Source organism: Seriola lalandi, unplaced genomic scaffold, assembly GCF_002814215.2.
Source record: "Seriola lalandi dorsalis isolate HSWRI2012SDOR001 ecotype SW California unplaced genomic scaffold, Sedor1 jcf7180002054682, whole genome shotgun sequence".
NCBI classification, from domain to species: domain Eukaryota; kingdom Metazoa; phylum Chordata; class Actinopteri; order Carangiformes; family Carangidae; genus Seriola; species Seriola lalandi.
Window position 1 is genome coordinate 2918605 of NW_019525235.1, and position 12481 is coordinate 2931085.

The 12481-nt window shown below is 38.5% G+C and overlaps 2 protein-coding genes across 2 annotated transcripts in view; one reads left to right on the forward strand and one right to left on the reverse strand.

Moving 5' to 3' along the window:
* st8sia2 (ST8 alpha-N-acetyl-neuraminide alpha-2,8-sialyltransferase 2) overlaps window positions 1-1986 on the forward strand; it is a 10551-nt gene extending 8565 nt beyond the window's left edge. Inside the window, exon 6 of the mRNA XM_023422379.2 lies at window positions 1075-1986. Coding sequence (XP_023278147.1) covers window positions 1075-1387 — 313 coding nt within the window. The 3' untranslated portion in view covers window positions 1388-1986. The remainder of the gene's footprint in view (window positions 1-1074) is intronic.
* A 2147-nt stretch (window positions 1987-4133) lies between these two features.
* On the reverse strand, window positions 4134-9522 carry fam174b (family with sequence similarity 174 member B). The gene is made up of 3 exons (XM_087178266.1): window positions 8895-9522; window positions 7822-7953; window positions 4134-6862 (listed from the first exon to the last, which is right to left on the reverse strand). Exons 1-3 carry the CDS (start codon window positions 9170-9172, stop codon window positions 6859-6861), a joined length of 414 nt encoding a protein of 137 aa, XP_087034392.1. The 5' UTR covers window positions 9173-9522; the 3' UTR covers window positions 4134-6858.
* Window positions 9523-12481: the final 2959 nt, after the last annotated feature.

Sequence of the window (12481 nt, forward strand, 5' to 3'; positions counted from 1 at the left end):
GTGGGGGGTGGGGGGGTTGGCGGGAGCGATAGCCTCGAGCCTGAAAAGAATTGGCCAGTGACTGGAAAGGAAAATGAAGTCTGGGCAGTGAGCGTTTGACCACCTGCACCTGAAGTTGCTCCCAAGGGAGACATGTGGCATCTCCCTGTCATAGGAGCTCATAGGTCACCTAAAGTAGAAGAAAGCAATTCGCTTCAGCGTGTGCTGTTTTTTTTTTTTTTTTTTTTTTTTTCCCCCGACGTGCGGCAGTAAAATAACACATGCTCAGCAAACAGCCTGCAGAAACAAAATCCACCTGAACCTGTCTCAAATGTGTAGCCTTCAGGGGTTGCTTCACTTACAATTAAAGCTCTGCCAGTGTGGGGAGATAAATCGTTCTTCTTCACTACACAGTTTCCATTATTTCTTGTGTGTCTTTTGTCTTGACACCCGACAGATATAAATATAAATCAGAAATAATTTGTTTCTTATGATGGCTGTGCTGATATCAAGGAAATTGCACTAGATTCAATATTCTTGAGCCAGTATCTTTTAAATTGGAAATGTGTGGAATGACCTTGTGACGATTATTTGAAGTCTCAATCTGTGGATTTAATCATTGAACCAAAAGGAAAAAAAAAAAAGTAAGAAAATAGGTTTTTTTCGTCACAAATGCCTCTCGATGAATGAGTTAAGACATGAGGTTTTAGGGCTACTAAATGACTTGTTTAAGTGGTTTTTTTGCAGTGAATCCACTGAGCAGGAAGAAGAAGAAAAAAAAGTTCACGTATTGATCTGTGAGCAGACAGATCTTTGAAGGGACAGTCGGTCTGCAACACAGAAACATGCTCTGAATTTTTACTTGTGACTTTTTAGAATTCAGCTCCTCTCTGTTTGCTCCGGCATCCTGTTTATCTGACTTAATGTCAGAACCCAGAGGGAGAAAGGTCTTACTCAAGGAGATGAGTGTTGCTTCCAAGTGAATACTGACTTCACTGTGCTAAATAGAAAAGAGCTCTGAGGACCTTGAACATTTCCTACTTTTTACTGTACTTCTACTTGAGCTAATGACACACTGTGTCTCTTTGTCAACAGGTATTGGCTCACCAACAACGTCCACATCAAGCGTCCGACCACTGGCCTCCTCATGTACACGATGGCCACTCGCTTCTGCGAGGAGATCCATCTTTATGGCTTCTGGCCCTTTGCACTCGACCCACAGGGCAAACCAGTTAAATACCACTACTACGACACTCTGAAATACGAGTACACGTCCAGCTCTAGTCCTCACACCATGCCGCTGGAATTCAGGACCCTGAGCACATTGCACAGACAGGGGGCGCTCCGGCTCCACACTGGGACCTGTGATGCAGAGAGGAGACCACAGAGGGAGCTCCAGAGCAAATAGCTGGATGGAAGATCACCATGGGAACCACTGTCTTGACTGAGAAGACTTTATACAAACAGTTTACTTGTTACTGTACTTTTATGAAACTTGAATTAACTTATTTTCAGTAATTGGAATGAACTTTTATTTCTATTTTGAGCTCTTGTAGTGACTCATTTCACTGGTGTGTTTTACCTTTTTAATGAGATTTCTATGGCAACCTTTAAAAATAATGAGACCGTTGTTGTCCAGCTCCCTTTTGCTGGTGTGACCCAAATGTTCACAGGAGATGGTGTCATGTCCATCTGTTGGCTGCTTCCTTGGACAGCCAGCGACCTTAAAACTAGGTTCCCAGCATGGTTATCAGTTCCCAGCATGGTTACAAGTTATGAATTAAGGATTCCAAACACATATTTGTTTGCAACTCATAAATGAGTCATGAGTTGCCATAAATTTAATATTCCTAGTTTATGATATGATAGGGCTTTCATTAATAGTGTGTTTTTATTTTACCCAGAATGTGAACAGCATGAAGAGCTGTTGAATTAATTGTTCCTGTGGGTCACTGGTTGGGCCACAAGATGGAAGCACTTAATACTGAGGGAGAATGATGATAAAAGTGTTTTTAGTGTGAAGAACCCTTTTGATTCGGCTCTTTTTAAAAGAGTTGATATATTTAACTTGTGATAACTCCTGATAGAGAACATTTTACATGTATGCTTTTGTAGCTCCTTATAAAGTACCTTTTAAAACAGGTCATTCATAAGCAGAAATTCCAAAAGCCCAGCCACCGAGAACAGCTGTGTGATAATGTTCGGTTACCTGGAGAGCCGAATGAAGAAACGCAAGCATGTTGAATTGTATTCAACGTTCTGTGAGGATAAAGGAGGAGTGTAGCAGCTGTTCACATAGAAATGTTTACACAGACTCAGTAAACCCACTTTGTAAACTTTTCTCGAAGAAAACCAGCCCTGTTAGTATCTAGGTCAGATTGTAGTTGTATGGTGGTATTAATAGGAGCTTTGCATTTAAAAAAAAAAAAAAAAAAATTTGTAATGAATGTATTGGTGATTTTCTTAAAAATGCTTCCCAACGATTCCCATAATGTGCTTTAAATAGACTCCAAGTCACAGTTATCAGTGGTTTCAGTGCACTGAGAGGAGGAAGAGCTGATAAGTATGTATGCCTTTATTCAGTTGAAATGATTTATTAATTATACATGTAGTGTGTCGGAGTTAGTAATCAAATATAGGTTGATGCAGATATTTGCTAATTTGATGAAGCTGCCAGTATTTGTGCCTGTAGAAAAATTAATTAGACTTTTTTTTTTAAATTGGAACATTCACACGCCCAGAAAAAAAAAAAAAAAAAAAAAAGTTTATCCAAGTTATTCTTGACAGGGTGGGAAACATGGAAAAATAGAGCTACATGATTGTCTTAATAGTGTTACTCACTTCTGAAACCCAGATATGAATAGACACAAAAAAAAAAACAAAAAAAAACAGAATGTGCAAAAAAGTATGTTTTATTACAGGTCTGCAGACTTGTTTTTATGTAGTTGTCGTCAGGAAAGAAACGAGGCCAATACCAGACTGATTTTTCAAACTAATACATCAATTTAATGCTCGTTTGGTTAATATTTTTTTGCTTCCAAGCTCCACCTCAGTAAAAATCTCAAAGTTTTTTGGATTGTCTTGACACTGGGCCTTTTGCCAAACTTTGTGGGTATTTTTCTGCAACAAAATGCCTCTGTTAATAAAAATTAACAGGAGTATTTGAAATATTCCAAGCGCTCTGTAGCTAAACAAGTCGCCTCTCATGTGCTCCCAGCCATGTGATTTGTCCATGAAAGTGTTGTTTTGACAGGATGTGCCTGTTGACTTGCATGTTGGCCTTATTACGTTGCCAATTAAGTTAAGAATAGACATGAAAGTTGTACTAGAGACGTCAGCAGTTTGAAGCGATGAAAGGTTTATTTGTGAAAACTCGTCTGAGCTCGGCAAAAATAGAAACATTCTGTGACCAACACTACTAAGTTAATTAACCCAGAGTCTGGAATCTGCCTCGGTTTAGAAAACTTTCTACTGACACGTACAGGTAGGTGACAGATTCAAGGAAAATGGGAGTAAATGAGCGGAGAGATGCAGTGAATGCAGATGCTTCCATACAGGGCACAAGTGGGCCACTAAATCAGAATGATGTGAATCATATGCTATGGCCTTCGCAGTCACCAGATCTCAACCCAACTGAGGCCTGTGGTTGATTTTAGATTGACATCTTTGGCAGCCCTCCACACCACTGTCATGAGAGAATATATTTTGGAGGAACTGGGTTCATCCCTCCAGGAGAGTTTCACAGATTTGAGGAATCTATGTCAGGGTCACCGCCGCTGAAGCTGCCCCAGCGGCTTGCACTGGCCCAACACCTCACTAAGAGACTTAATGCTGGATTTTTCCTTTAATCTGTCACCCATCTATAGTTTCCGTTGTGAAACTCTGGTTGTGTTGTTTAATCTCACGTTTTCTCATGTATACTTGTATGTTAACATGTTTAATGTCCATATTCCAGCAAACAAATGTTACCTTTTGCATGTCTGTCTTGTCTCAATGCATACACTTAGTGTATATTTCAAATTTTGTTTTCAAAATCTTCTGAATGACTCAAGGACACTTAAATTGTGCAGTTATGACAAAGTGAATGTACTTTTATGTAGCAAAAAATACACAAAAGATTAGAGTGGAAAAAAAAAAACACTTCAGCCTCATCCTTAAAATGATTTAACACTTCAAAGGAAGCAGTTTTATTTCAGTAGTGTTTCAAAGAAATGGAAACTGAGGAAACAGCCGTGGGTACGCATAACATCTCTCTGACAGAAACCAAGCAGGGACTTGTTGCCAATAAACTTCCAAAACAGTTTGAACATTTAACTGTTTCTGGTTTAAATGTGGGATCAGAGAAATTAGCTACAATCTTCAAATAGGCACCACACTGACTTTGATTCATTTTACAAGAGGAACTTTCTGTAGAAGATGATTCAGTTCTAATAAAAGTCCAGAATTAGCATCTTGATGAGCAGGGTTTTTCCACAATTTCACACACAACAAATGATAAAATAAAAGATGTTGACAAGATGGAGGAGGAGAACAGTACAAGGGTGACATAGTCACCTGAGACAAATTTAGCAGAGGCACAAAAAATGGATCTGCAGTTTTCTGCACGGACAGTGAAAGACTCAAGTTAAACATGACACATAATAGTGAAGTGAACAGTGGTCATATAGTCTGAGGAAAACGCACATAAAATAGTCAACAGTCTGATAATTGTACTGTAGAACTTTATATCAAAAATACGGTTTAAAATTTGATTCACGTATGACTCAAAGAATGATTGAAGAACCTTATCAGACATTTACACACTCTCCTGCATACCGCTTGTATATTAAACAAAGACACAACATGTATCCAGTCTTCTGTGAACGTCAAGAACTTGTTTTTAACAAAGAGGAAATACACAATGTTCTTTCTCCTGGAAAGAAAGTGGCTGAATAGGTTGTACAAGATTGGCCAATGCAGTTTCTTTTCTTTTTTTTTTCTCTTATTTAAGCAGGGATGGAGGTCATTTGAAAACAGCTGCACCTGTAGGCCACGGTGCACTATCAAATCACAGTTTGGATTAAAACAGAAGGTCACCTACAACAACCACACTGACATTTACTGCAGAAACCTAATCTAGGAGCACTCTGCATTATTGTTAGTTTACTGTAATTACATTTAGGGTTCAGGCAAAGACAAGGGAGGTTTGTGAACTCCTCTGCTAGTCCTTTCATTTATTATGAATCGGACCTCTGGTTAATTATTGTGTATTTGGTATTTGAATTAAACATAACAAATATGACAAAGCAGTCCTTCATTATTCATACGAGTGGCTTCATACTTATTTAATAGGGAAAATGTTTTAATTATTTGTCAGAATTTGGTAAAACCTCCATTTTAGATGGTCAGTGCCAGTGTTTACAAACTGCATAGAAGCCGACTGTTGCCTTTACTTACTTTGGTTTTACTTATTGTAGAAGCTTAGCTAATGTTACTGATTTGTCTCAGCCAGCTTCCTCTGCATCTAAACGTCCACGTTTGAGCTCAGGGAAATCACGCTTGAGGACAATGGCTGATTTTTGAAAAAATATTAAAGTATTACACCCAATTGAAGAAATAGAGGCCCTCTTCACCAGAGTCTGTGTGGCACAGATAAGCAACTCTTCAGGAAAAAATGGCCCTTTTCAAGTTAAACATTACAATAATCAGTGAGCCATTAAAGGAAATTATTGCAGGGGATTTGACATAATTCTAGACTAGCTGTTCACATACTCTCTCAAACAAGAGATACCAGATTTTGTGGGTCATTTTTAGTTAAGCAACTTGACATTATATGGAGATATAAAATCATTTTGATTCTAAGTAAGACACTGGGTGCGCGTTGTGCATGTTAGATACTGTAACTACTTCACTACAGTCTTTAAACCTGTGGTTGATAATGATTAGTGGTAACTCGATCAGATGAAACTCTCACATGATTGAACACACCTGATCACAACAGAGTACAGCGTTCACATTCACAGCAGATGGATGTATTCCATAAATACCTTACAAATATATACTGACGATATTCTTCTAGCTTTTTAATCAAATGTGAAAATGTAAAACTTCAGCTGAGATAGCAGCAAAATAGGAATGTCTCAAAACACAGTAAAAAAATATATACGCTTACTCCATACATAAGGACAGAAAGCCTTTGACAGTATATATGCACAATAAAGTGGTTAGTAGATAGAGATATGTTTGGTATTAAAGTTGAGTTAAAAATATCACTTACTGTGTATATAACTTGATTCTTCATAGTGTGCAAATTTTATATCTGAATAAAGTATTCTCTGCACAATATTTGTTGGATGTTAACATTTTGTGCATCAGCTGATGGTCTTCAGTGGCCATCAAGTATTTATTTAAGGATTACATATTAAATCATAAATAGATGTGATTAACCCTGCATTCTTCCAAGGGTGGATAATAGATTTAAAGCCTTGATTCCTTCATAAACTCTTCAGTAATGTAGCTCAAGTGAAAAAAAAAAGGTCAGACAATGTAAGAAATAAAACATTTCCATGTAGTGAATTGTTATGGAGATGACTGACCTCCAAGCTGCCGACAGCCTGATTGCTATATGACTTTTGAGGAGAGGTCATGATATGGATGAACGTCCTGATCTTTAATATTGGAAAGAACCGGGCAGGACATTTGTGCAACGTGATAGACGCGTCTATAAAGCAGCAAACAATGACATCCAGTCCTTTAAACACAGATAAAAAGCCATGCACAAGCAGCGGGGGAAGTTGCTGATTTGGTAAGACTTGACAACAAAAAAAGAAAATATAGGAAATCACTTGAGTTGTCCCGGGGAGAGCAGGAGTTATCAAATAATGACGTCCACGCTGGGATTCACCTGCCCAAAAAAACAAAAAGTGAAAACTAGTTTAAAAAAAGTTACTTTACAAGCAAGTGGCAATCTGGTGTTACAGTGCATATGTTGAGGAGAAAACATGTTTGTGTCCTGTCTGACTTGGAAGTCAAGAAAGTCAGGAAAACAGGACGTCATATGTTCCTTTGAGGAAGTGGTTGTGTGTTAAAGAACAATTGAAAGGACGGAAGGGCGAAACCTAAAGTCAACATCACATTTAAAGTAAAACAGTTTTTCTTTAAAATAGTGTGCTTCTCCAAGAAACACACTACCTATACTTTAATGCAATTATTCCTATTCAGTAGGTGTGGTTTTGTATTGCATCTCAACCCTTTCAGACTTCAGCAGCAGTAAGAGCTGAAGCAGCTGCTTCAAGAACATTGACTTTGGCACAACTCTGGTGCCACCTGACAAAGTCTCATAGTCAAAACAGAGTAACAAGTTGCTTTCCATAGGCAAATAAAGATTAAAACGTTTGATGACCACAATGGTAACAATTAAGATAAGTAGAGGCATTGAGAAAAAGGCTAAACTGTCAGACTACTAATACTAGGCAATATAAAAGTACTAAATATAAATGGTCCATTTTTTTTTTTTAAATAGTCTGCACTGACCTTCTAAATTTAATTTGTTGGATGGAGTCAAGCTCCTACAAAGAAACACTACAACATTTTTAAGGACAAATATAAATACGTCCCTGTAGAAATAAAGAGCTACTGTGCAGTGCACATGACAGAGTAGTTTATAATGACCTGATTACACACACAGTGGTCAGTACCTCCACTGTTACAGTGTGTGCACCAAATCCATAGGGAATCATAGGCCTAACTTCTTTGATACGTGCAGAACATTCTCACTGAGACCAAAGTTTTCTTTGGTCTAGGAATGACATGGATATCTGTTGCAGGGACGTCTTTTGCTTGGGGGATTTAAACTGAACAAACCTGTATTTGACATCAAACAGAGTTGAATCATCCTCATCATCGTTCTCCTCATTAAGCGGGGCCATCTCAACGCGCTCTGCAGGCGTAGTTATAATATCATATTTTCGTGTTTTTCTGATTCGCCTCCCAGATCTGTGGGAAGGAGAACAGTGCCAAACGTGAGATGAGCACAAGAAATAAAATCACACCATTTAGGCTGAATATGCCTCCAACTTTAGCTAAACCTAGTTTAGTTTTGCCAGCTGGAGTAGATTGAATTGGTACCTTGTGAGTTCTTATACAACCACATTAATGCTCATGCTGGCTGTTAGTACAGTCCTAAAAGCCTAATGTTTTCCTCAGATGAAATACTGAAGCAACTTTTAAAATCGATAGAACATTAATCACCATCAACTGAGATGATCGATTTGTTATCTATCAACCAAAATACAAGTAATACTCCAGAGCTAGCCTCATAAATGTAAACATTTGCATTTTTCTCATGTCTTTTATGTCACTGTAAAGCCATACGCAGACAGCACATTGGGCTCTAGGAACTTTTGATTGCCACTTTCCATGTGTAGTGACATTTTATTGACAAAATAATTACTTGTGAGAATATTGATCAAAAAGATTAATCAACAATGAAAATAAGCATTATTTGCATCCCTAATATAGGCCTACAATGTAAAGTGAAAACCTAAAATAAGTTCTTTGTGATCAATGCACTTAATACTGTGGTGAAGCCCATAAATGTAGAACAATATATACTTCATGTTAGATATCCACTGATTAGATTCACAGGTCACATAAGACTGAAAAATAACCCACATGAGGCATTATATCATCTTAGGCTACTACTCACAATACAATTCCCTGTAGGCACATTATTAATAGGCCCAGACCTTTCCTGTAGGCTTCCACCGTCACATGGAACATAACACAGCCACATGCTCCCAATCGATTAATTTACCAGGAACAGATTTCAAAGAGCGATCACAATGTGACTGCATCATTGTGAGGCTGGTTGTTATGGGCCTTAGGGACATACAACCATCTAGCCTAATAGAAAACCTTTGTATCAACCTGCCTACCTGACCACTTTGATGACCAGGCATGTGATGAGAGCAGCTGTTAACACGCAGATGAAAATAACAATGTTTTTCAGAGTTGGAAGATGCGTCATTAGAGATGAAATCCGGGATCCCACGGCAGCATCTGTGACATTACTTGTCAGTTCATCTTCGCTGATGGTGGATGATGATGATGTTGAATTTAACTGCATCGCTGGTGAGGAGTTAGTTTGAGGTTCGCCGCTAACCCGCCAGAGAGCCGCGATAATAAAAGTTAAAGCCAGATTGTATGTCACCATGGTGCTGAAAAAATGAAAACGCAAGCTGGATGTTCAATAAGTCGTTTCTCCAAACTAGATGAAATGCGACAGCAGCTGTTACATTATAGAGGATCAGCTTATCAGTGTCAGATTTTGCTGTATACACAATAAAGCAAATGTGAAACGCAAATATCCATGTCTCTACCCGTCCAAGCTTTTCCTATTGGTGAACTTCTACGTCGTAACTCGCATTTGCCTCCAAAACCCGTTTTCCTTGAGGTGAGTTATAGAAATTCCTTCCTGATTGCATTAGACTTCGTGTAGAAATGGGGATTATCCGCCTCAGGAAGAGCTCTGCAGGCTGGCCCACTGTTCCTGGTGCTGAAGAGAAGGAGCATTATGTGGGCTTGTGTTGCCTTCAAGACAGCCTCGTATTTCCTAATTGCTACAGACCTGCTGTCATTAAAAAGGGGCGGATGTTTGGTAGCTTGCGCTGAAGGGCACTTTTTTTGTGAAGTGTGTTTGTAAGAGGTGGAGAGATTAAACTTTACTGATCCCCGCAGGAACAATTCACGTGTTACAGCAGCTCAAAAGCAGAAGAAAAAAAGTGAGTGATGAAAACTATTGTACATAGCCTACTCTATGTGCACTTATCACATATACAGATATGGTTGGCTGGCAATACACACATGATATAAAGTGTTAAGTGTTTTATTATTTATACTGATGTTGCATCATGTCAACATCATGTCCCCCACATCACTAGAATAATACAGAGGACACGGCCATGGTGTTGTCAATGGCAGTGACACCCCTTTTTAGAGTAAACCTTATACTTAAATTTCTTGCATATCACTGAATAGGTCCTTTTGCTGAAGAGCCGTAGCCCTAAAGAGATACCAACCAACAGTTTTGTAACACATTATTTTTGGTATTCTTAGACATAAGGGCCTATGGTCCGATCTTATTTATGAATGCAGCAACATCTAGAGGATACAGGTCTATATCCTACATCTACATAAAGATGTCTAATGACAAAACATTGAAACACTTGGTGTCACAGATCTTTACCACTTCACTGCACATTTAGTGTCAGCTGGGAGTTAACACATTTCCGACAGTATTTGAAGGCAGCATTTCTCTGTTTACCCACGGGCCATAGCAGACACAATTTTCCAAGGGCAGCAGACTCCCGGGTCAAGACTGCAGATTCCAGATAAAATATTGACGAGACAAGACAGTGATAAGCAGTCAATTGATCAGTGACGGTGATAATCATTCAGCATACCCACTGGTATTAACACAAACGACAACACAAAATCAATCTCTGTCTTTTGTCTAGACACACAGACAGACACAGTTTTATTATTTGTCCCCATTTTTATTTTCACTAGACATTAGGTTACTGAACTTGGTAGACCATCACGACAAACAATCCCTCAGATGGTTAGTGATTACCGGGAACTTGCAGTAAAAGAAAACTACTTTAGAACGACATCAGACTCATTCAGCATTTCTTGTAGTGTGCAAACATGCAGGGGCTCCATTTATTTGAAAATAACGACAGGAGAAAGCCTGTTTAGTTTTGTCTGGTTGTGATGTCTAGTCTCAATTCTGTACTCCCACTACTGGGAGTGCTGACCTTCTACTGCACTCATGTATGTGGGAGCTATTTGGTTTGATCTAAGCCCACCAGATGGCAGCACAAAGTAACAACAGAGCTAGCATTTTCCTCTAACCACAGGTTGAAATTCAGCTCAGATTAGTTTGAGTAGACCGTAAGGATTTCCTAACATCACCCAGTTAATAAAACTGTAGCTTTAATTCATTTTTGAGGAGATATGTTACAGTATTAAGACCGATGAGCTTCTTAGGGAGGAATATACTGCAGACTAACATGCATACAAACCCACAGTCATAGTCTGCCATAAAATACCTGTGCCTTAGCTATATCTTGATTTTGCATGGAGATTGATTGCTCATTGAGCAGAATTTCCCTCTGTGAAGCATGATTTGGTTTCTACAAAGGAAGATTCAAATCTTTAGCTGAATGTGGTTGCCACATTCTGAGAGGACGGCCTGACCTTTGCACAGAGAAACAGCTCTGACTACAGTGATCATGTTACATGGTTTTAAACAACACACAGCTTCCTGGTTTTTGTGCCTAAGTTTCAGTTTAGCTATCAAACATACATTTTTAGAAAAACTCAATGTAGACGACAAAACACTCTCAGAATTTACTGACAGAGATTTTTAAATGTGCTGCTTTTGTACCTTCAAAGAACAAAAGTTGTAAGACATGCTTTACCATTCACTTCCACACTCTAACAATTTGACTCTCAGGGTGTTTGTGGAACAACATAACCACACCAGCTATATAATCATTTGTCCTGCTAAGTGAAAAGTAAACATAAGAACAAAGCCTCCCTGTTCTTATGTCAACTGTGAAAGGTTATTTGGGACTTTAACACGTATGCATTTATCTGAAATTCATCACCTATGAATGCGATCCTTCCTGTTGTTGCTGTTTTTGCGGTGTGTCAAGGCACACCCTTCTGCAACAGTGTTGTGTTTCATGATAAATCGTTGCTCCTTCTTTAATCTTGCTGCAGGTTAGTGTGAGTTCATAGTGTTCTTATATCTGATAGTAAGTGATATCATACTATTGTAAACATGAAGTCCATGTACTGTAACAGCTGTCCCTGCTGACTACTGACTGAAGTCTGTACTTCTATATAAAATGGCAACCTGTAAGATACATTAATGACACATTTGCTTACAGTGAATACAATTAAGATTACAGTTAAGTTCTTATATGAAAATACTATCAAGCATAATCACAAAAGAACTGTCTGAACTATACAGATCGGTTGAACAGTCATTTATTTACTTTTCCTGTTGTTCTTTCATGCAGTACCAATAACAATAATTTGCTCAACACAATTAACAATCTGCCTTAACTGAAATGAAAAAAACCAAGAGGGAGAACTTCACTAAGCTTTTTGCTGCAACAACAATGACAGATCGTACACTTCCAATCCCTAAAAAAAATTTTATGTTTCAGCAATCAGGTGACTGGTGAACAAACTGATAAAGGTGAAAGACACTAGATTTTTTGTGATCTAAGATTTGGTGGAAAAGCACTTCCCTATTCAAACCTATTCGACCAACTATGTTCACTTCACTAGTAATGTCTGGTTTTGTAATACACTTGCAGGGCACTCCTGTTGCTAGGCTGGGGATCTTTTTAAAGAAATCTTCCACTGCAAAGAGCATGCGCTGTTGAGACCAACACCTCATTGGCCAGCAATGGGGGTGGAGTGCATACCACACTCTCCATAGACTGTT